Raw genomic sequence first — 25,909 nt, 5'->3', positions numbered from 1 at the left:
ATGGGCAAGCAGGGAGCCTGCCTTAGTTCTGCTGCACCACTGACAGGGAGCCGCCTGATGTAAGCACCGCCCAGTCGGAGCCTGCACCCTGAACCCCTCCCACTCCCCAACCCCCTACCCCAGCCCTGAGCCCCTTCCCATACCCAAACTCCCTCCCAGAGCCCGTACCCTCTCCCGCACTCCGAACCCATCGGCCCCAGCCTAGAGCCCCCTCCTTCACCCTAAATCCCTCATACCTGGCCCCACCCCAGAGCCTGCACCCCCAGCCAGAGCCCTCACTCCCCTCATACCCTAACCCTCTGCCCCAGCCCAGTGAAAGTGAGCGAGGGTGGGGGAGAATGAACGACGGAGGGAGGGGCATGGAGTGAGTGAGAATGGGGCCTCGGAGAAGGGGCGGGACAGGGGCAAGGTTGTTCGGTTTTGTGCAATTAGAAAGTTGGCAACCCTAACACACAGCCGCATAGGAAAGAGACAGCAAGGAGAAACTTTTTTACATATTAATGGTTTCTGCAGTGACAACTAATGACTCAATGGGATGGGAAGGGGAGAGGGAACTGGAAATGTTGGCAGGGGAGCTACATGTTGCAGGAAGTGGTGTGGCAGAGGATGGAGAAGAAAGACACACCAGGATTCTCTCACACCCTTAAAGTTATTGTAACAACCATGTAATAAAATTGACAAGTTTTTGAGACATAGACCAGAGATTTCTCTCACTGGTTCTCTTAGCAACTACACATTGTAAGCATTTCAAAACCTGACCATTATTCCCATTTCACTGGAACAAAATGTCCATGAGGGGGCAGGAGCACTGAGAAATCCCATAGCAACCATGTGGCCTAATGGAAAGACTACTGGACTGAAACTATTTGTAGTTTTGCCACAGGCCTGCTGGGTGTCTTTGGGCAAGTTACATCACCTTTCTGTGCCTCAGTTTCCCATCTATAAAATGGGGATAATGTATAAGGCTAAAAAACACTATATAAGACTAGTTTTTTTTATTATCTAGCCACAGTATCATATGAACTGTAAACCTAGGTGAGAATTACAGCTGCCTAAATTGCCACTACCTCCTGTCAAAAAACATTTCTCTTTCTATTTAAAAAAAACCTAGGAAATTGAATGGCAAAATCTTTAACACAGAGTTAAGGTTGCCGAGTGATAGCTCATGCCCTTCCAGAATGTTGACTTAGCAAAACTGAAACTTCCGAAAACCAGGAAAAACAGAGTAAAGGTAAATGTCCATCCAACCTTAGCCCTCTTTGTGCCATGCCCTGCAATGCCCATAATACTCTGCCTTTTCACTGTGATGGACAGGCACTGTTTGCACTTGCTGTATGTTCAAACACTGAGCCCATCCCCCTAACAGAATCCTACACTTGTAAAATTCAGCAAAAACTTCATACAGTACCCTTCTGCAGCCCGTTCACACTTACACACAGGATGCCACCTAAACCCATGCTTTACCCTCCCCATCATTACATTCACAGATTGCTTTCATATTTCATATTTCACCTCACCACTGATAGTACCAATGGCAAGAAGACCCCATTCCCTGCTGCTGCTGATACAGTCTACACAATTCTATGTTGAAATGATGAAGACTGGAACCTCAAGGTACATATGCATCTCTTTCCTTTGATAACACACATGGGGATACTCAGAGGCAGATCTCCTCATATCACAATCACAGCTCTTCCAAGCTGTTCAAACCTATTCCTCCACCAATTCAATACAGCTAAACCTAACCCAATGAATGCTGCTGGAATGTGTGCAGATAATTTCCAGTGGCTATTGCCAGCTCTAGGGGGACAGTTATGGTTGCATGGGTGTTTACCATAACTCTGTATTTCCTGGTTTTCAGAAGTTTGAGTTTTGCTGAACTTGACATTCTGGAAGGGCACAAGCTGTTACTAGGTGACCTTAGCTCTCTGCTAACAAAGTATAGCAGCAGGATACATTGTAAAGGCTCAGTTAATGGAACATCATCTAAATGAGCCTTAAAAAGAGATTCACATAAGGAAAACCAAAACACAGTTTAGGAAGATCATTAGAATTCCCATTAAGTAGAAGGAATAGCAGTAACTTCTATTTAACCAGTATAATTAAAACCTTTGAGACTAGCATTTTATCTACAAAGGTATCCTGGGGCAACAGCAGTTTATGTAGAGTAACAATTAGACACAACATAAAACAAAATTAAAGTCAAATACAAATGCTTACAGCAATTATTGATCAAAGAAACAGCATTCTGTGATTTTAAAGAAAAGTTCAAGTTTCTTGCAATCTGAGATGCTTATTAAAATCTCTTAATGAATGCAAATTAGTCCAATAAGACATACCAAGAATGCCATGTGTGATGGGGCAAGGCCAGATGGCTACAATAAAGTAGTGAGGAACATGTTTGGATAATATACCTTTAAGAGATTGTATCCTCTGTTGTTGACCTTTCAAATTATTTGTTCATTATGTGCATTAATGTCCACTAAAAAAAATAGAGTTAGAGTGCTCAGTTCATTATTTTATTATTATTATTATTATTATTTTTTACTGTTGGCCAATTCAGGATGTAGTCGCCAGAGATGACAGGTTTTAGTAATACTGTACCTCTAAACCCAATTGATTCACTTCTTTAGACTGGGGTCAACAGCCAAAATTAGATTTGATCAAAAAAAATTTAACAAAACATTTTAAATCTTAAAATGATCATTTTTAAAAATAAAATGTTTTGTGCGAAAATGTGCCTTTTTCCATTTGTTTCTGAATTTTTTATCAAAACATCAAAATGTTTGCCACAGAGGTTGCGGAAAATCATGGATTCTGTGACTTTCCGCGACCTCCATGACTTCTGCAGGGGCCAGCTGGCTCGGGGACCAGCTGCTTAGGTGCCCCCAGGGACAGCCTCACCAGCTGCTGCCTGGTGGCCCTGGGCAGCTGGCTCCGGGGACTGCCTGAGCAGTGGCCAGTGTGGCTGGCCCTGGAGACTGGCTGAGCAGCGGTCCCCAGGTGGCTGGTGCAGCCGCTGCGGCCAGCCCCCTGTGGCGGTCCCCAGGCTGTCGGAGCAGCGGCTTCCGCAACAAGCCCTCAGCAGCAGTGCCTGGGTGGCCAATGCAGCCACTTCCCCTGGCAGCAGCTCCTGGCAGCTGGTGCCATGGCTGGTCCATGCCCCCCACCCCCCGCCCTGGGAACATCAGCCCCACCAAGGCGTGCCTCTCTCCCGGCTTGCCCCCCAGCAGCGGCCCCTCCAGGTGCCCCCCCAGCAGCAACCCCCTTAAGGTTTAGTCAAAGGTATTTATAGTATAAGTCATGGGCAGGTCACAGGCCCTGAATTTTTGTTTATTGCCCATGACCTGTCCTTTTACTGGAGTGCTGAAAGGACTTGGTATCGAGATATATGGGAGGTGAGGACTGCTAATGGTTTAATTATAAAAGTGGGAACAACAAATGCATATAAAACTACATCAAAAAAGCTCTCCTAGGAACATATTTTGTTATACTGACTCCTTATGTAGAGACAAGATCATATGGCTGTTATGCTTCATAATTAGAGTTTTGTTCCTATTTCATTATATACTTTTCTTTAATTTATGATTTCAACATTGTGTTATACAGCTTATTGGTTCTTCCTATGAGATTTTCCACTAATACAAATATTGATCTACTTATTTAGATATTTTATTTTAAGATTTCCTTTTGATTTCAGAATAAAGATGGAAACCAGTTGCAGGTGCTTAATATTAAAATTGTAATGCTCCTGTTAATTAGAGTGACTCTGAATATCTAGAGAGGTTTAGGGAATCTTCATATCAAACTCTTTTTGAATAATATTTTGAGACATTTGATATATCAAAAGATGTTTTTATCATACACATTAAACATGATTCCAGTTACAGTATGTAAAGTTTGGGGGGAGGGAAGAAGAGAATTAAATCCAGCCTTCTCTATAAAAAGTTATATGAAATAGATACCACGTACATGCTATTGTCTATATGATGAATCGCAGAGTCTCACATGCAGGCTGCCTATGAATCCATTTCCTTTGGGACTAATTTTATTATTTGGCCTATATAAACAACTTCAACAGCTACCATTTAAAAATGTTTCCTTCTCTTCCTCCAAATGTGGAATCTCTGCCCAAAATTATGATAGCCCAGAATGGACAATGGGTAAAATTTTCACAAGTGCATAAGTGATTTAGGAACCTAAATCCTATTTTCAAAAGTGACTCAGGCACTGAAGAGCCTAAGTCTCATTGAAAGTCAATGATACATAGCAGGGTGTAGCCATGTTAGTCTATATCCACAAAAACAACAAGGAGTCCGGTGGCACCTTAAAAACTAACAGATTTATTTGGGCATAAGCTTTTGTGGGTAAAAAACCTCACTTCTTCAGATGCATGGAGTGAAAGTTACAGATGCAGGCATTATATAATGACACATGAAGAGAGGGGAATACCTCACAAGTGGAGAACCAGTGTTGACAGGGCCAATTAGATCAGGGTGGATGTGGTCCACTCCCAATAATAGATGAGGAGGTGTCAATTCCAGGAGAGGCAAAGCTACTTTTATAATGAGCCAGCCAGTCCCTATTCAAGCCCAAATTAATGGTGTTAAATTTGCAAATGAATTTCAGTTCTGCTGTTTCTCTTTGAAGTCTGTTTCTGGAGTTTTTTTGTTCAAGAATAGTTACTTTTAAATCTGTTATAGAATGTCCAGGGAGATAGAAGTGTTCACCTACTGGCTTTTGTATGTTACTATTCCTGATTTCTGATTTGTTTCCATTTATTCTTTTGTGTAAGGACTGTCCAGTTTGGCCAATGTACATGGCAGAGGGGCATTGCTGGCACATGATGGCATATATAACATTAGTAGACGTGCAGGTGAATGAGCCCTTGATGGTGTGGCTCATGTGGTTGGGTCCTCTGATGGTGTTGTTAGAGTTGATATAGGGACAGAGTAAGCAACGAGGTTTGCTACAGGGATTGGTTCCTGGGTTGTTGTTTCTGTGGTGTGGTGTGTAGTTGCTGGTGAGTATTTGCTTCAGGTTGGGGGGCTGTCTGTAAGCGAGGACTGGCCTGCCTCCCAAGGTCTGTGAAAGTGAGGGATCGTTTTCCAGGATAGGTTGTAGATTGTTGATAATGCGCTGGAGAGGTTTTAGCTGGGGGCTGTATGTGATGACCAGTGGTGTTCTGTTATTTTCCTTGTTGGGCCTGTCCTGTAGTAGGTGATTTCTGGTACCCATCTCGCTCTGTCAATCTGTTTCCTCACTTCCCCAGGTGGGTACTGTAGTTTTAAGAGTGTTTGATAAAGATCTTGTAGGTGTTTGTCTCTGTCTGAGGGACTGGAGCAAATTTGGTTGTATCTTAGGGCTTGGCTATAGACAATGGATCGTGTGATGTATGCTGGATGGAAGCTGGAGGCATGTAGGTAAGTATAGAGGTCAGTAGGTTTCTGGTATAGGGTGGTGTTTGTGACCATCACTTATTTGCATGTTGTGTCCAGGAAGTGGATCTCTTGTGTGGACTGGTCCAGGCTGAGGTTGATGGTGGGGTGGAAATTGTTAAAATCCAGGTACAAATTAAGGGTCCAAATCTATTAACACTTATTACTGAGCACAGGCTGTGATTCAGGAAAACATGTATACATCCCTATTCCAAGAAATACTTAAGCACATCCTTAACTTTAAGTATGTGCTTAGCTTCCATTGACTTCAATCAGACTTGAAGTACACACTTAAGTTAAATATATGCTTAAGTGCTTTCTTGAATCAGGACCATAGTGCTATGGGATTTCACATGGTAGTAAGCCCTAAAAACCATATCCTGGGGCATAACTAATTGGTACACTATACATGGTAGAGGGCTCTGTGCAAAAGTGTCTGGCCAAGAGCTGCAATAAATCAAACTGGTAGCAGGGATTGGGAGTGAGGGGAGAGACCCTAAATTGAATCTTTGCCACTGGAAGGTGACCTTTACATTTGTTAGGTTGGCTTTGGAAACATATTCTGATAGCAGTGTAGTACTACTGGCCTCATCATACTATTGAAACTAGTCCTACCTTCAGAAGTATTTACAGACCCTAAGCAGTGGGTTTGGGCATGATGGAATGAGTTTTTAAAATATCTTTATAAAAATAAAACAGTTATTAAATGTACAATCCTAGTAAGTTATGTAAAGGGACAAATTCTACACATAAACATGTGGGGCTCAATAGACTTCAGTGAAGTGTTGCTAACTTGCTTTATTTTTTCAGTTGGTTTTGCAGCACATTAATTATCTTTTCTGCTATATTTTGGTTGTGTATTCCAACTTCTGATTCAGAACAGTTAATTGATACCTTATTTTCCATGTACAGGAATTAATTTGTAATAATTCAAAGCAGTAGCTTATAAATTCAAATATATCCTTATAGTTATATAGTTAAATTCTTTTTATCCGGTATTGTATGTGAGTTTTCCATTCTAAAACAAAAATCAGTGTCACTTTACAAGGAAACCCCCCTCCCCCCCAAAAAATGGCGGCACTGCATGGCCGTCATGATAAAGTATGGAGATCTCTCTGGACTAAGTACAGTATTTTGTAGGATCGTTTCGGAACTGCAAAAAGTTGGCTGCTACTTTAGTTTTGCTTCTTCTGAAGAGGTTATCTGTGTGGCTGGTCTGCAGTCAGTGTTTTCAATTTTTGTTTTCATTTATTAGTGCATATTTTTATGTACAGCAGGGCGTGCTCAGAAATGTTCCCTCAGTAAAAGATTCCTCAACTGCCATGAGTCTGCGGGTGTATCTGTACTACAGTCAGAGGTGTGATTGCAGAACAGGCTGGCATAACTTGCGCTAGCTTTAATTTAGCTGGCATGCTAAAAACAGCAGTGAAGCTGTAGCAGCACAGACTTTGCTTTGGGTTGTACAAGCACCCTGGGGACTTTTGCTACATAATCACCTTGCTAGCCTGCATTGAATCCTGTACTGCTACATCTTTACTTTTAGCCATGCTAACTAGATTAAAGCTAGTGTGGGTATGCCAGCTGGTGCTGCAATCACACCTCCAACTGCAGGGTAGACATATCCTGATAAACTTACAAAGTGATAGCTCAATATGTAAATGTCACCCTTCAAAACCTTTGTTGTGTTAAACATTATATCATATACTGTAAGCCTCTTTGTTTCAAACTCTTCTCTCAAGATCATTTTAGGATAGTAATACAGTCAAACCCATTTATCTCGACCTCGTTTAACTTGCCAATCCTATTAAGTCGACGTTTTAGAAGTGGAACCGCCAAACTCCCTCTTTGTCTTATCGGTTTCTCATCGGTTATGTCGATTCTTTAATCTCGCCGAACCCTAATATCTCGAGCACAGAAGAGCGCCGAATTTGCCACTTACCGGCAAACTACTAACTCCGGCGGCGGCCCTGCCCAGCTCCTGCCGCATCCCTCCCCGGCCACGCGGCTCCTGCCCTGGCCCCGCATCCCCGGCCGCCCGCTCAGCCCTGCGTCCCCAGCCGCCGGCCCCCCGGCCCCGGCTCCCCGCGTCCCCGACCCACCGTGTCCCCAGCCGCCCGCTCCCCGCGTCCCCAGCCGCCCGGTCCCGCGTCCCGACCCACCGTGTCCCCAGGCGCCCGCTCCCGGCTCCCAGCCGCGGTTCCCAGACGCCCGGCTCCCGCGCCCCTGGCCGCCCGGCTCCCACGTCCCGGCCGCCCGGCTCCCGGCCCGCGTCCCCAGCCCGCGGTTCCCGCGTACCGCCCGCCCGCCCCGCTTCCCGGTCCCGCCGCCGCCCGCCCGCCCCGCCGCCCGCCCGTCCGCCCGGCCCCGCTTCGCCGGTCCCCGCTTCGCCGCCCGCCCGCCCGGCCCCGCTTCCCCGGTCCTCGCTTCGCCTGCCGCCCGGCCCCGCTTACCCGGTCCCGCTTCGCCTGCCGCCCGGCCCGCTTACCGGGTCCCGCTTCTTTGGCTGCCCGGCTCCGGGTCCCCGTCCACGGCCGCCCGGCCCTGCTTCCCCATCCCGCTTCGCCGGATCCAGCCACGTGCAGGCACCGCGGTAAGGGGGCAGGGAGGGGGTGTTGGAGAGAGGGCAGGGGAGTTCAGGGGTGGGGGGGTGGATAGGGGTTTATCTCGATCATCAGTTATCTCGACGCTTTTTGGCAAACCCCTAGGCCGGCGACATAACAGGGTTCAACTGTAGTGACAAGCCGTTTTCTGGGGTTTGAGTTGATGGAGAGAACATGCAAGAAACTTTTGTGCAGCCCACTCTAGGGTTTGCCACAATTTCTTCTGCAGTCAGACTACTCTCCTTGGCACCTCAAAGGTGGCAGGGAGGAAATACTGCTATGGGACCTGCTGTTCCACCTGCTTTCCTAGCCCACAGAAGTATTAGCTGCATGGTGGAGAGCAGACTGCACAGTTCCCACTATGCACCAGGCTGCAATGAGGCACAGTTGCTTTTTCAGCCCTTTTGAGTGTGGTGCAGTGATTGGGACATTAGCTTGGATCATTGCAGCTAACATAACTTGGTTCTTGATATGATTCAGTGCAGTATGAGTGTCTTCTGTAGCTAATAAATGAGCCAATCAAATTGTTTTGCCATAAGACCACTAATACCTTCCACACAGTTACCCCTGATCCTCAGATATGTGTAGCTGCTTTACACTGTGTCACTGGTGCAAAGTAGACCTAAAAGGCGGCACGCGAGCTGATTTTCAGTGGCACTCACTCTGCCCGGGTCCCGGCCACTGGTCTGGGGGGGCTCTGCATTTTAATTTAATTTTAAAAGAAGCTTTAAAAAACCTTAGTTACTTTACATACAACAATAGTTTAGTTATATATTATAGACTTATAGAAAGAGACCTTCTAAAAACATTAAAATGTATTACTGGCACGCGAAACCTTAAATTAGAGTGAATAAATGAAGACTTGGCACACCACTTCTGAAAGGTTGCCAATCCCTAGTGTAGACCCAGGTAATGATACCATCCTCCTCACTTGGGTCAGCCTAGGTAACATCCTGCCTTGTGATCCCCAGCTGCAGTATTGGCCTCTTGGGTCGGTTGGCGGCTGGTATAAATTAGAATAATGCCCACACTGCTCTACATTAGGTCAGGATACTGGTCCAGTGCACTGCTGAGCCAAGAATAGGAGGAACACAAAGGTTTCTTAAAGGCCTTCCCCAATCCTTCTGAGTTTAGTCACAGCTAAGGCTTGGGGCCAAAATGTCCACTTTTCCTTATTTTGGTCAAATTATCTTGGTGGTCTTATGTCAGATTACTTCTCCTTTGTGGTCTTTCAAAAATAAACTAATCTTAATGAGACTGAGTTTATATTTATTTTGTTTAAATCCTTTGATTCACTGCCACTACAAGTACATGGTTAATAATACATAAGCACTACGTGATGTGAATTTTTCTCTTATCTGTCTTCTAAACAGGCTTTCAAGTTTTCTTCTGTGGAGAAGCTTGACAGTACTCTGACCTTCTTATTGAAAAGTAAGGAGTCTGCTTATGAATTCAGCGCTTTCCAAAATGAAGTGCACCATCAACAAGCTAGTGAGTACATTCTTATATGCATTTATTTGTACACTACTGTTGTAGCAATTGCCTATTTAAGACAAGTTTTGGATGTACATATAGTGGCTATTAGTGAAATGCAGAAGCCTACATTAAGGACACCAATAACCAGGAACATTTTAAAATAGCTTATAAACCACTGTCACATTGTTGACACATACATTATCTAAAAAATTGTGCATGTTGTTTGTGTTTGACCATGGCTGAGAGTTTAATTTCAAGCTATCGGTACTGTATATGTCATTGGAAAGACAGGCATTAAGAAATATACACCAATATTGAGGAGACAAAAGAGAGAGAGAGAAACTAGATATATATTTGCACTACTTTTTAATAATCATTCTCCTACATCCAGATTTTAATTTAATTTAATTATTGTTGGGATGCAACAGTTCAAAATGCAAAAAAGGTTGAGTGTCTGAAGAGGATAGATGTATTTGAATCTTAAAACTGTATTAAGTATCTATACTCTGTTGTAGGAAAATTGGGCTTAATAGTTTCCATTACTTTATTCTGGCAGAAAGGTAGTCCATAGAAAAAGCATCCAAACTCACCATAAAAGAGAAATATAAACTCTATGTAACTGGTTCATTGGGATATCAACACAAACTACTAATTAAAGCCCAAAATCAAAGTCTTGGTTGAATTCATTTAGCCATTTTATGTTCCTGACACATTTGAAAGTATATTGCAATAAACCGATGGTCTTTTCTCAGTTTATGCTTCTAAAGTGTCACGTGGGGCATTTGCAGGATGTCTGTCAGCCCTCAGTTTCTTCAGGGGCCTTGCTGCAAAGTTAGAAGCCCAGAAAATACAAGTTTTCCCTTTTCATATAACTGTCAGTTGTGTGGGGTATAAGTTTGAGACATCAAAATTACCCACAAGAAAGGAATGCACTTTGGAAAACATAATCCCAACTATACATATAAAATGATGGGGTCTAAATTAGCTGTTACCACTCAAGAAAGAGATCTTGGAGTCATTGTGGATAGTTCTCTGAAAACATCCACTCGATGTGCAGCGGCAGTCAAAAAAGCAAAAAGAATGTTGGGACTCATTAAGAAAGGGATAGATAATAAGATAGAAAATATCATATTGCCTCTATATAAATCCATGGTACGCCCACATCTTGAATACTGTGTGCAGATGTGGTCACCCCATCTCAAAAAAGATATATTGGACTTCAAAAAGGTTCAGAAAAGGATAACAAAAATGATTAGGGGTATGGAACAGCTGCCGTAGGAGGAGAGATTAATAAGAGTGGGACTTTTCAGCTTGGAAAAGACAACTAAGGGGGGATATGAAAGAGGTCTATAATATCATGACTGGTGTGGAAAAAGTAAATAAGAAAGTGTTATTTACTCCTCATAACACGAGAACTAGGGGCCACCAAATGAAATGAATAGGCAGCAGGTTTAAAACAAACAAAAGCAAGTATTTTTTCACACAACGCACAGTCAACCTTAATATATTTGAAGACAATTTTCTATTGTTTTTCATGTCCATTGAAGGTAGGACAGGAGGTAATTGGCTTAATTTGCAACAAGGAAGATTTAGGTTAAAATATTAGGAAAACTTTCATTCGCCCACGAAAGCTCATGCTGCAAAACATCTGTTAGTCTATAAGGTGCCACAGGATTCTTTGTTGCTTTTACAGAACCAGACTAACACGGCTACCTCTCTGATTTCTAACTATAAGGGTATTTAAGCTCTAGAAGAGATTCCAAATGAGGTAATGGAATTCCCCTCGCTGGAGGTTTTTAAGAACTGGTTAGATAAATGCCTGTCAGGGATGGTCTACATATACTTGGTTGTACCTCTGTGTAGGGGAAGAACTCAGTGACCTCTTGAAGTTCCTTCTAGCCCTACATTTCTTTGATTTTATGCCAGATCTCAGTCTACTCTATGCCATAATTGCTATTTTGCCTCCAAGGAAGAAAGAGAAGCACACATCCAACCTTAGTTTGGCGTGGAGAGAGTCCAGAGAATCTTTAATTGAGCCCTTCTGAGTCTGTTGCAGATCCCCCATCAGAGGAATGACTGAAGGGTATAAATGTGTTGAGGCCTGGGGCATTCAAATTGAGATCCTCATTTTGGAAAAAGTCAAATTTCTTTAATTATGGCTTTGTATTTTGCCATATCTATGTAATTTTATAGTAGCTTCTAGCTGCCACCGGCTCCTCCTAGGCACCCCCTCGTGGTCTCAGGGCAGCCCTGCAAGTGGTCCCTCACCTCAGTTTCCCCTTTGGATCCCTTGTAACTTCATGGAATCTTGTCCTCTAGTCCCAAAGCAGTTGCTTAACAAGTGTGTAAATATTCCATAACAAAAGTCCCCAAAACAGTCCATATCACCCCAGTGCATGTAGTCCTTAAGATCACAGATCCTCTTGGGCATTACCATAATACTTACCTAAGGCTGCGATGTTGGCATGGGTATTTTTAGTGAAAGTCATGGACAGAATGTGGGAAATAAACAATAAATCATGGAAACGTGCACAGGGCTGGCATTAGGGGATAGCAAGCAAACATATACACACCAATGAGTTACTATCTAAAACCTAAGAGAGACAGAGTTGTAATGATTGGTCTATTCAAAGTGTCTTTCAGCGCAGACCCAGAGGCAGCCCCTGGCGGTCTCTGGTTTCAGTTTAGAGTCTGGCCCTTTAGAGTTCAAACAGCCAAAAAAGATGAAGTTTCTTCTTGTCAGGGATTTTTATTCCTTTCCCCCAGAGTTCCAGATGATGGGACTAGTTCACATGCATGTTTCCTCTTCATGGGTGGTGGTGCTGATGAACAATCAACAGTTTTTTAGCTAATGCCTGCAGCCTTGGCAAGAGCTGGCATTTGGCCTGCCAGTGTTACAGCTTTACAGTTAGGAGTTATAAAGTGGTGGTGTGTATTGACTGTGGTAGGCAAGTAAATATACAGCAATAACTCACATATAGCCTTGCACATATCCATTAGAAGTTATTTTTAATCACAAGAAAGCACTGGGGACCAGATTTTCAAAGGTATTTAGGCCCTTAAAGAAGTAGATAAGCATCTAGTGGGATTTTTTAAAGAATCATCCTATTAGGTGTCTATGTGTATCTTTAGGTGTCTAAATATCTTTAAAAAACTCCCTTCCTTATACACTCTGTTTCCTACTCATGATCACTAGCTACCTAGTTAATACTCTACTAAGCTGGACATCTGCAATAGCTTTATGCTCTGATCACTGCACTGTTGCTTTTAACTTCCTTCATTGGGGAGTGATAATGGAAAGAATAAAGAGAGAGGCTTTCATCTCTAGGTTACCAAGTCAGGATTTACATTTTTAGTGACCAAAAATTGTTCCCATCCCGTCGATGTCCTAGCCTAACGTGGACACACAAGTAGTTCTTTCTGGCTCTACAGCTAGTAAAGATTTTAGAGATATTCCCTATACTTAGCTTCAGTATGACAAATCTGCAAGTTTAAAGATAGTTGTTTTCCTTCTAAAGCTTTTGTGTGTTCAAATAATTACAGTACTTTGCTAGCATATACAACATAAAACCTCTTTTGTCCCTCATTTTAATGTGTTAAATACAGTACAGTAGAACAATTCTTTACAGTAGAACATCTCTAATTTGAGCTAATAGGGAACCCATTGCAAATTACTGGATGTTGTGGATCAGCAATTAAGTGAACAATTACTATTTTAAAAAAGTAAGCTAAGAAGCAAAGTACATTTTGTGATGCATTATCCTTATTCACTTATTTTGACAGGTGAAGATTTAGTTTTTTATGATACTTCACAGTATAGCATATTTTATAACTATAAAAAATTCTCAGCACAAGAGATCTCACTATGGCACTCTGTTAAATCTCAGAGAAGGGAGAGTGCAGATTGTGTACATATTAGTGAAGTGCAGATAAGCAAGTGTCTACTGCACAGCATGTGATATACACATATATTTTAATAAAAATCTAGCTAAAATAGCATATTCAATGCAAGATGAAATCTCTAGATCATTTTAGCCAGCCAGTTGTTCTATATCATCTATATTATGACAACACACCATTAATGACATACCATAAGTGGTTGCTGATAGTCCTGTTCCCTCTTGCTTCAAGAACATTTGATCAGTCCAAAAATTCTCATTGTAGCATAATTTCTAATGGTCTAAGCAGAATCTTTGACTTCAAGAGAAGATTATCTTTATTTAAGGGGGAAAAACCCATATTTACTATTCAGATGTGGGTTTTCACCATGCCATTTAAATGAAAGGTGTGCGTAACAGGAGTTACTGGATACTGACTGTAGCAATGTGACATGGTATAAGCTTTTGTAACCCTGAACCAGTTCAGGAAGTCAAGACAGACCTTTTACCAGCACTCGTATGTGACGCACCTTTACTAAAGGTGGAGCTAAAATCATGCCCCCAAGAAAGTAGTTGGAGTCCTTTATAAACAGAATTTATTTTCCCTTCCTCACTGACTTTTGAACCAGATGCCATGAAAAACTAGGGAAGGTGGAAATATGGAAGACGCTTACTAGCACCTCTATAGTTCAGATCGCATGGAGATTTATATTTAAAGTGAGGATAAAATCCTCTAAATCACACTTTAACAATTGAATTAAATCGCTTTAACACAATAATGCTTCAAATTTTCTGCAGTATATTTTTGTGAGAGATTCAGTAATGATGGCAGAAATGAGCCTTTTCTGAAATTACTCAGAGAGTTCAAGGTGGTTTATTTTTTGGGCCCTGTATAGCTAAAACACCCATAGTCATTATAAACTGCAAACTTCATATACATGTATATTTTCATAAAATCTCACATATTAGTAGCACAGTTTTCAAAAGTTACATTAAACACAAACTCCTCTTAGTCATTATAATCCAATGTAGAGCCATAAACAGAGAAGCTGATGGAGCTGCCAGACGTGCCAGCTCCATCTGTTCTCTCATATAGGCCTGCTTGCCTCCTTGATTCCCCAGCTACATTCTGTGAATTCAGGATGTCATAGGATGGAGAGGAAGTGGGGCTGTGTCCAGGAGTGGGGAAGAATGATGTGATGAGAGAGGATTCTGCAGGGGGGACATGGTAAAGGGAAGATGCAGATGAGAGAAGAGCAATATTCCAACAAGTTGCTTATAATTTGTTGGGGGAAAAGCTGCATTCTTATGAATTGTAGGAAGTTTGTCAGATTGCAGCTCCTCCATAACCCAGTATGTCAAGTTAGCCCCTTCCCACCTCAGCCTCCCACTATGTGCAATCACTGCTAAAATGTGAAATGTAAATTCCTCATCCAGAGTTTCTGAAAGCTGAAGAATTAAGTTGTATGAGTGCTTTGCACCATGCTGAACTCTGTGTGTTCAAATAATTGCTGCATGTGTGTTCAATTTCTCTCAGTTGATACAGAAGATGTAGGTTTACAAGGTTAACAGTAGTAATTATCTGTAATCAAAATGTTGGGTTCTGGAAAAGGAATACATACTGCCCATTTAGTAAGTGATAACAGCAGGAAAACAGGCACGTCTATGTACATTCTATTTAATGAGTAAAACACGTGTTGGTTTTGAATTGATAAGCCAAAAATAGGTATAAAGGACATGTTTTGAATTGTAAACATGGGCATATGGCTCACAAGGCTTCCTGGAACTTGATATTTTTGAAACCTGAAAAGCATGGAGCCATGTACAAAAATGTGCATTAAATGTGTGTGCAGTTATCAGAGTTGCCAACACATTTCCTATCTGTGCACACAAATGGCACAGCATATCTGACAAGTGGCACATGCAAATACCTCATCGTTGCTATTGTTATCATCATCTATAAATAAAGCATACAGTTATTGCCCTTGCCCTGGCCTCAAATTTTCGAGTAGGCCCACACTATCTAAGGGTATGTCTCCACTGCAATCCAACGTGTGACTGCAGCTTGGATAAATGTATGTGTGCTAGCTTTACCTATGCTAGTTTGGCTAAATGCGTCACCACAGGCTTTAGCATGAGTTGCACAAGAAGGCTGGGATCCCTGTGTACCTGCTTGCATTGCTAGCCCACACTGAAATCTGTGCCCCACATTGTTAGCTATATTAGCATGGGTATGTCTATCTGGGCTTTAATCTCATCTCAAAGAAGATATAGTTTTAGTTGATCACCATACAGTGCCATCACTGGCTGTAAGAGAGATGAGCTCAGCGACAGACCAGCGTAAGGTTTTTTCACTCTGACGAGCTTGTTCATGTTTTGACAGGAAACTGTATATTACTTATTTATTATTTATAGTCAGATATATCTATTACGTTACATTACACTACATGCATGTGCACACAAAGTACATAGGGACATGTGGGTTTTGGTTCATTCTGAAATCTGGAGAGGGAAGCTTTTAAAATATTCATAACAATCTTGCTGAAATGCAGAACCACAACCACAAGTTGTAGTTCTTATTCCTTCTGCTTCCATTTTCCCATATAGTAGGTACACTTTTTCTAAACACTGCTGATGCCATTTGGATAACTTCTCTTATCTAGAATATAAACAAACAGAGCCTTGCCAAAGCATTTTGTTTTAAACTCCTAATCTGTACTGCTGTCTGGTTCTGCTGAAATTTAAATTTGGGTGGTGTTCAAATTAAGATGCTTTTTAACTTTCATTTTAGTTCTGATAACTCTAATCTTGTGTAATGTTAAGAAATGGTTTGTTCATAAAGTGTGATAATTTAAATCTGCACTGATTTCTGACAGGTTTTGACATTACAAATTTTTAATTTTAAGTAACCACGTTTCATCAAGATATGTGTATTTTTGGGAATTAACACTGGTTAGATTATTTTTCCCAAAGTACCTTCCAAGTTAATGACAACAGTCTAATAAAATGTGTAACAAATTTTTCCAATGCCTCTCTTTTCAACACACTGAATGATATTTTGGTGCGTTAAAATAGAATACCAGTTTGGGAAGGAGATGATGGACAGATGAATCTGAGGAACTGCTACAGACATTGGATTTTAGGAATTTTGCTTTGCTGGAACTGGAGTGTGTGAATGGAAGGGGAAGAAAAAATATTTTTACTTATGCTGGGCTACTGCATACTGTTGACAGGCTATAGAGTCAGAGAAACTGCAAATAGATATTGTGGGTGAAATCCTGGCCTCTTCTGGGTCAAGATTTCACCTCAGGGGCTAGATTCGCAAGCGGGACTGAACCACCCAGCTGCCCCTTTATATTTGTAAGTCCAACTTTTAGGTGCCACTGACATTCACAAACCCCAACTCAGATGCTGCCTGACCCTGTAGGTGGCTAAAGTCCCATAGTGCCCAAGTTCTGCCAGTAAAGTCCCAATGGCACCTACATTTCTTCTAGTAGGCATATGCAAATCTATGTCCTAAATGTGTTTAACTGCTTAGCACCTAAGCCCCAGTGAGATCCTCAAACCTATTCGTTCCCCTGCTTATGTCACCTTTGGGGCTTAATCCAGTAGGTGTGCTCTCAGCATGCTTAGCCTGTGGGGAGTTGCTGGTGCTGCCCCTGGGATGTGGGAAAACTAGGTTAATATCTCCACTCTCTCTGGTTTAGAGCAGGGACCCAAGTGAGTGCCTTAACCTCCTCCTCCTTGTTTTGTTTATTGCAAGGAAGGGCTGATCTGCCTTAGGTGCCTAACTCCAGGAGAGGGTTCATGGCTGTGAATCCCAAGCAGACAGAGGACCTCCTTGTGACCCAGAGTTAGAGGCTCTAACTCCCTTCTGAGAGGCTGGGCTTAAGTCAACCCTCTCCTTGTCATTTCCTACTGGTTGGTTCAGGCGGCTCCCTGCTCATCAAGCTGACTTCCATAAATCCCTTTTTAGGCACCCAATTCTCTGCAGGCATTGGCTAGGGAGCCTGGGCACCTAACTTGGGGTTGTGAATTCCACTGTGCAGCAAGGCACCTGAAAGTTAGGCGTTGCAACACTGAATAATGTAAGGCAAGTCCCCCCTGAGAAGCTAGTCCCTGGTGCCTGCATTCCTTCAGCACCCAAAACATCCCTTGAACTCAATGGCATTGTGCAGCAAATGTTAAGAATGATCCCTCGCCCCAAACAGCAGTGAAGGCACAACGGCATGGGCCTCAGTGCAGACTAGCAATGTGAGACATACCTAGTATTAGGGGAGGCTTGTACGCCCATGCAGAAGTCCATACTGCCCCAGCTTCACTGCTACTTTTAGTGTGCTAGCTAAAATAAAGCTAGTGCAGGTATGCAATCATATCTTCAATTGCAGTGTAACTATAACCTATATGTCATCAGTATAAAAGAATCATAAATAAATTTGCAGCATGAGTAACATGACTGATATACAGAATACACTATACTGAAACTTCAAAAGGCAGACTGGCCTGATTTACTATAGGTACCTTACAATCTCTCTCTTTATTCTGCCTTGTCTATCAGTGTTTTTAAATAACAAGACTCAAATAATCAAAGGGAATGAATGCCTTTACCATTGATAATCAGACACGTCACAGCACTTTAAAGTCTTTATTTCATCATTAATGTAAAACAATCAATAATCATTCAATTCCAAGTTGAATGAGATAGATGGGTTATGCAGCCTCGTTTTCAACTGTAAACAATTATTATGGTTTCTTTGTTAATGTTAATTGTTACAGATTTCATACATTAATATTAAACAAGAAACCCTTGGAGAATGCCACCTTGTGATATCACTAGCAAGCGGAATATATGTAATAATGATATGTACTATCAACTTTAATATTTTACAGTTTTTAACTTTTAAGGCCAGATACAGTCTCACTAATACAAGCTTGCTGCTTAAATTGACTCGGGTAGCACAAAGTTTCTGGATCATATTCTGGTCAATCTGTCCTTTAATTTAACATACAGCATAAGAATTTAATACCAGTATAAAGGTTGGATCCAATACAATGACCATTGGGAACTAAGTGACACTTTTTGTATAGTTTCCTTCACACACTGTCTCATTCCAACTACACCTCTACCCCGATATAACGCTGTCCTCGGGAGCCAAAAAATCTTATCATGTTATAGGTGAAACCGCGTTATATCGAACTTGCTTTGATCCACCGGAGTGCGCAGCCCCGCTCCCCCGGAGCACTGCTTTACTGTATTATATCCGAATTTGTGTTATATCGGGTCGCATTATAGCGAGGTAGAGGTGTAATAGAATTGTAGCAGGGAAAGTAGTTGGATAGAAATAGTAACGATTGGTTGTGTGACAAATGTACCTCTTTTGTCACATTAGGACTCAGTGTTTCTCACCTGGCATTGAGGAGCACCTGGGGTAAATCAGTCCTACTCTGCAGATTTAATACTTCACATTGGCTTATTTACAGGGTAGGGCTTAAGGTTGGCTCAAGAGCTTCTTTAAACAACGACAACAACAAAATTAAAATTTTAACTCCTTCTGGAGCACTGCCTCTTCTTCGGCTGGCTCCATCCTCTTTAAACTACTCTGGGCCCAGTTATGCTGGGAATCATAACAAACAAAGAAACAAAAATAAACACAAGATTTCCCCTTATAGGGTAAAACAGCTCTTGACCTAGCAGAAACATTTTTCCCTCACTGCACACAACCTTTCTGCAGCTTACTTCTCATTCCTCCTCTCCTTTCTCCCTCACTGGAAGAAGTTTTTAAAGATCACAGGCTGCCCTTAATTAGACTCAGGTGCCCCTAATTAACCTGAGATAACCTTTCAGTTAATAGAAAAAAGGGCTTTAACCAATCTAAGATGGATATACCTGCCTTCAACCACATCTCCAGGTCCGCTGGCTCCTTGGATGCTTGTGAGGAGCAGTGGGAGCTGTCCGGAATTCTCTGCTTGGTGTCCCCTTCTGGTTCCCTAGTTTTGGCCCTTTGACCCCCACGCTGGTTCCCATTATTGCCTTTGTTGTCCCCCAAACTTGGTTGGGTTCAGGGTTCAGTAGCTCCTCCCTAGGTTGGGGGAGGGACTTTTAGCAGTGGGTGAGCTAACGCCTGCCCACGTCCCGGTGCTCAAAAGGACCACACCTCCAGGTCCTCTGGCTCCTTGGATGCTTGTGAGGAGCAGTGGGCACTGTCTGGGATTCTCTGCTCAGTGTCCCCATCAGGTTCCCTAGTTTTGGCCCTTTGACCGCCACACCTGGTCCTGTTTTTTTTCTTCGTTGTCCCCTGACTTTAGTTGAGTTCTGGGCTCAGTAGCTCCTCTCCAGGCTGGGGGAAGGGCCTTTTGCGCCTGCCCACTTCCCAGCACCCAATAAGACCGCAACTCCAGAGTGGACAGGACTGCTCCAGTGCCTCTTTCTTCGGGGGAGGGCACTGGTGCTCAACCAACTGGTCCTGTCCATGCTCTCCCACCAGCTCAATGCCCTGTGCTTGACCTCAGGGTTCCTGGCCAGGCTCCTGAAGCTGAAACTGGAGTTCTTTTTGCCAGGACTGCACGGGGTCTCTGCAGGGGTTTGTTGTTCCCCGTAATCTGTTGAGTTTCCAGGCTCAGTGGATCCTCCCCAAAGGCTGGAGGAGAGTCCTTTAGCCATGGGCGGGCTTATGCCCGCCCACTTCCCTGGAATTTCAATAGGACAACACCTCCAGAACTGTCAGGTCTGACTTTTTGTCACAGTTGAGTTACCTATAATGTCACAATGGCTCCATTCAAGAGTGACATGAGCTAATAACCTGTCTCCAGTAGTCTATAATCATAACTACATGAAAAATGTGAAGATGTTATATTATTCCATAATTAAGATTGTTCAGGCTAAAATTAAAAATTCAACAACTATATAAGTTAAAATTCTTTAAAATATCAATTTTAAAATTTTTAACTAATAAACTTATTTATTTGTAAATTCTCAGAAATCATTTAATTACTCATCCTTTCTAATTGTGAGGATGTTCTATATTCTTTGTTCATGACAAAGAGATTGAAGTACTGCTTTGAGTGGAAAATTCAACCTTAACTTAGGAGTCTCAACCAGTGCCTCCATAAAATACTAAACTGTCACAGTTTGCATACATTATAGCATTTTGTTATGCGTATGTAGACAGTACTGTGACAAATGTGACACAAACATCTAAGTTCAGGTGCTGAGATTCCCTCACTTTCCTTTATGGCACTCTTTATGATGCATTTTGTCACTTCCTCCCATCTCAAGCAATGTGTGTGAGTGGAATTTATAAGATGATAGAATTAGGACTTATTTTGCATTCATGGCCAATTATATCTGGTTTAATTTGAAGGCATGGAGTTTTTCCTTAGAGCATGTTATTAACATGTTGTAAAAGTTTTTTGCATAAAATATTTGACCTCTTGAAGTATGCTTGCAAAACATAGGCTGGAAATTACATTTTTTTTGTTATCATATCCTCTCTAAAATTATCCTTGAACCTTTTTCAACTTTTATGTTGCTGCTAGACACCTCCAAAGGCAGATAGTTTAATATAGGCAACTCAGGGAAGAAATCTTTTTTGAGATGCTTTTGAAATACCAGTTATTTTTTAGACATTTTACTTGTAAAAGAATCCCACATAATGTGCAGAATTAGACCTAGCTTTGATGTTTTTGGTCTAGTTTTAAAAGTCCTTGCATATATTATACTGTTAGTGTGACATCTCCTGATAGTGTGTGTGTTTTCCCCAGAGATGTTTCTGCTGTGTGTGGAAATATAGAGAAATAACTAACTACATTATGGATTATGTTCACTTTTCTAGGGGAAAAACATTTATAGTTATTCTAATATAGAATCTAGACTATAGAGTTTAAATAAGAAGGCTGAGAAAAGGCAGAGTAAACATATACAGCAGCTATTTCTCACAAAGAAGCTTTAGATATTTTTGTTGCTGGAGCTATTTTAAAATTACAATTATTGTAGTTCTTAACAGACTTTTACTAAGAAGAATCAAAGAAATATAAAATTCAAAAAACCCCACATCTACTGTATGGATATACACAGGAAAACAAATATTTTCTTAACAGAGGCCCAAATTTTTGAAGCTGTGTGCCTATAAATAGATGCAAGGCTCCTGAATCTATTTAAATATTTATATTTAAGTGACTTGTTTTTTCAAAGGTGCTGAGCACTTAAAACCCCATTGTCCTCAGTTAGATTTGTGGGTGCTCCATACATGTGGAATTCAGGCCTTTTATATTTAGGTGCTCAATCTTAGGTGTTAGCATTGAAGTTTTTTGCCAGAGGTCTCTTTCTGTTTCTCTCTCTCTCTCTCACTCACACACACACACACACACACACACACACTTGCTTACTTATGGTGGTTGAAAACTTCAACATTATAGTCCACAGTACAAAGAGTGGTAACAGCTAGTTCTCCTCTCAGTATGGTATAGTACAAATATTTCTGGGTTTCTCTGTTCTTGCTTTCTTGTCCAAAAGGCAATCAAGTATTTAAGTAACTACCATACAAGTCCTTTTTGGGATCAGTAATTATTTTTTTCTATAGCAAGAACTTCCTATGTCTTTGCAATCCATCTTTCTAATGATGGTGAGCTGAGATTTTGCCATTCCATCACTACCATTGTATCATTGCTAATAATAAGTTCTGAAATAGTCGATTAATTTCAGTTTACCTCCCTCACTTATTCCTCAAAAGAGAAATACAAGAGACAATACAAATTAACGTCCCACTATTTCAGAACAATGGCTAAAAATCTGTTCCCCAAATGTAGCATTATTTTTAAAACAAAAAAGTGGGCCTGATTTTTAGTAAGTTGATAGGCACACATTTGCAGATACAATCTAGCTATATGAACATGCAAAACGGGTATTATATTACAGATATAGGAATATACTCCTCTAGAAATGTCATGTTCAGGACAGCTACAGAGATTAAAAAATGGCTTTAGAAAATTTTAGTAATAAATACTTATGAGACAGTATGCCTATACTGTAGAATTTTCTTTCCCTGGGGCAGTGTCCAGCTCTTATTTTTTATCAGTAGAAATAATTCAAGTGTTTTTTGAAATTCCATCTGTCAGAGAAAATGGGACTTCTCTGTTATGTTAAAGGAAGGTTAAGAGTCACCATTACTGAAATGTATGACGACTACTTGAATTATAAAACTTTTAGTTATAAGAATTTGCTCTCCGAGGACTAATTCTGCAAGGACAGCTTTCATAATAACACTACATATTATTGAACCCTGGAAGTTTGGTAAAGGAGGGTGATATGTTTTATCTATAAACCAGGGACTTTTATAAAAAACCTTTTCTTATTTCCATATACAGATTCCTATTGGGAAGAGCTTCCTACACTTCTCCACTGCGCAGCTAAATTTGGATTAAAGAACCTTGCTACTCTTCTACTCCAGTGTCCTAAGGCAAGTCAGGCTTGCAGAATAACCAACAAACATGGAGATAACCCAGCACATATTGCTGGAAAGCACGGGCACAACGAACTCCAAAAAATCATCCAAGAATTGTCAGTAAGTTTGTATACTTTTCCACAATTTATATAGAATATGTAAAACCAGCTGCCTACCAGTACTGTTACAGGATAGAATCTTCTTTGAAAGAGGTACTGATATTTGTCAAACCCTAATACTGTTGTCCTTCTCTTTAAAAACATTGTGTTGGATTCTGGCTGCCCCAGCATGGATGCATGACAGGTGGGGCAGGATACAAGAACCTTTCCCACTTTGTGCACTGATATAATGGGCAGCCAGAATGGCAGTGCTTTCAAATCCTTAGTGTAGTGGTATTGGAGGTGGAGATAAGATAGCACAGTGAGAAGTTGTGTCCATATGGTATGTCTAGGTATGTGCTGCCTGTAGAACAACAAGCAATCAGAGCTGTGGGACCTTGTACTGCTTCTCTAAAGAGAAAATAAGGAGATCTAAAAACTGCTTCCAAATTCTCCCCCCGGAGTCTTGAGAAGCATTCTGTCTGCCTTAACATTCCACAAGGAGAAATTCCTTTGGACACCTCTCTACTCTCACCTTGAGTATAGACCTGACTATAAAAGCCATTCCAGAGCCATAAACAAACAAATAGAGCCTGATTCTATCTCCCATACCCATACTAAGCAGCTCTTTATTCTACATGCTGTGCAGTGGAACTTCTTGTCAACAAGGCACTACTCCACATAAGCAAAAACGATACAAACTCCATGCTGGCCAAGAAACGGTTAATGAGAGGCTGTGATTATGTCTATATGTGCTGTACTCATACCTCTGACTGCAGTGTAGGCATACCCTAAAAGACGAAAAGCAGACTAAGAGTAGGCATAGGGATATGATACATAACCAGGTAAATATTGTGGAGAATTGGCTCAGCTTTGTGAGTTGTGTGGCTTTTTGTCATTGTTGATGCTTGTTCTGTTGGGAGGTAGATGTTGAGTGACAAATGGCAAAATTGGGAATGCTGGTGAGAAAGGAGATAAGAAAAGGAAGGAGGGACACTTGGGGCTTATCATCTGTCTAGCCATGATGATCAGGCAGGGTTTTATAGGCGTCACAGTAGATTCAAGTCTTAAAGAGGGATTTGAAGGAGGATCAGGTAGTGGCTCTGTGGATAATACCTGAGAGTTTTTTGCATGCATAAGAAACAGCATGGGAGAAAGCATGAAGGTAATTAAGGGAGCAGCTGACAGGTGGGTAATAAAGACTGGGAACACTGATGAAATGAAAGCATGGCTGAAGTCATGATAAGTTACTAGCAGTGGCGGCTCTAGGCATTTTGCCGCCCCAAGCACGGCAGGCAGGCTGCCTTCCGCGGCTTGCCTGCGGGAGGTCCCCGGTCCCGCGAATTCGGCGGCAGCCTGTGGGAGGTCTGCCGAAGCCGCGGGACCAGCGGACCCTCCGCAGGCATGCCGCCGAAGGCAGCCTGCCTGCCGCCCTTGCGGCGGCCGGCAGAGCGCCCCTCGTGGCTTGCCGCCCCAAGCACGCGCTTGGTGTGTTGGTGCCTGGAACCGCCCCGGTTACTAGTCTCATTTTCAAAAGTGACTAAGCACTTAGCAACCTAAGTCCTATTCAATTTCAATCTGGCCCTATGTGCCGAAGTCCCCTCTGAAAATGAGATTTAAGCTTCTTAGTCAGTTACACATAGCAACAGTGAGTGGAGCAATGCCTAAGTACCTTTACAAATCTGGGCCCAGCTCCTTAATTGATGTACACTGGCACAGCTCCCTTGACATCAGTGGAGCTGCATCCATTTACACCACCTGTGGATCTAGCTTATAATTTCAAATTCTGCAGCTGTGACTAGCAGTTTCAACCGTTCTCTCTCAGGGCCTCTCTTGAGATTAGGCGAGAAGTAGAATTTGACAATTCATAATATTCTGTCAGACCCTAGTTTTAGGACTTTATAATTTTGTACTATTCTATTCTGGATCACATTTTTGTTCTCATTTACCTCCTGTCATGCTGTCTGGGATGGCTCATGACTGTGAGTGCCTACATCAGGGCAGGCTATCAGAAACAGGGCAGACAGCCCAAACTGGTAGTGGGTTCTACAATTAGATTTCACCAAGCCAGTAACGCATGTGGACTCCTGGATCACTAGAACAGTCCTACCATGGAGTCACAGACAGTCCTCTTAGCCTCTCCAGTCTATCTTGCCAGCCAGGCAATCTGGACTTAGTGATAAATGGTCTCTTACACCAAAAAATCACACAATATTCAAAAAGAACGAGGAGTACTTGTGGCACCTTAGAGACTAACAAATGTATTTGGGCATAAGCTTTCATGGGCTAAAACCCACTTCACCCACTCCAGATCAACTGATATCCTAGATCTTACACCAAAGACAATGCCTGTAGCCAATCCTGTAATAAACTATCTAAAGTTTTATTAACTGGGAAAATGAAATAAGAGAGTTATTTACAGGTTAAAGCAAGCAAACATATGCACACAAATGAGTTACTGTCTAGATCCTAAGAGTGATCTATCAATTCAAAGTGTCTTTCAGAGCAAATCCAGGAGGTAACCCCTGGGGATCTCTGGCTTTGGCAATGTCTACCCTGCGCACCATACTGCTGCAGCCATGCCGTTGTAAGGTATGCTGTGAGGTCGCTCTTTATCCCCGGGAGAGCGCTCTCCTGGCAACAAAATAAAACCACCTCCAACAAGATACGGTAGCTTTGTTGCCGGGAGCGCGGCTCCCGCCAACATAGCGCTGTCCACACCAGCACTTTTTGTCGTTAAAACTTTTGTATTTGGGAGAATGTTTTTTTCACACCCCCGAGCAACCTTCAGTTTGGTTTCTCTGGCCCCTTTTGGTTCAAAAAGCAGAAGGGATGAAAAATCTTCACATCAACTGTTTTCATTTCCCTCCTCCAGCATTCACAATGTACTTCCCCATTGGTAGATGGGGGCAATTAACAAAACCTTTGTTTTATAATGGCCCAGTTAAATATTGATAGTCCTCCTGAATGGCTGAGGAG

General features: G+C 41.9%; 1 protein-coding gene across 3 annotated transcripts in view; it reads left to right on the top strand.

The window, feature by feature from the left end:
• The window catches only part of BANK1 (B cell scaffold protein with ankyrin repeats 1), a 282,847-nt gene that overhangs the window by 91,607 nt on the left and 165,331 nt on the right, over positions 1–25,909 (top strand). For all 3 annotated transcript variants that reach the window (XM_039541897.1, XM_039541894.1, XM_039541895.1), the window contains exons 7-8: positions 9,412–9,529; positions 22,756–22,952. In XM_039541897.1, the coding sequence (XP_039397831.1) occupies positions 9,412–9,529; positions 22,756–22,952 (315 nt within the window). The remainder of the gene's footprint in view (positions 1–9,411; positions 9,530–22,755; positions 22,953–25,909) is intronic.

Source organism: Mauremys reevesii, linkage group 5, assembly GCF_016161935.1.
Source record: "Mauremys reevesii isolate NIE-2019 linkage group 5, ASM1616193v1, whole genome shotgun sequence".
In the NCBI taxonomy this organism is placed as follows: domain Eukaryota; kingdom Metazoa; phylum Chordata; order Testudines; family Geoemydidae; genus Mauremys; species Mauremys reevesii.
Note: the sequence above shows the minus strand (reverse complement) of the source record. Positions and strands in the feature narration are given on the sequence as shown.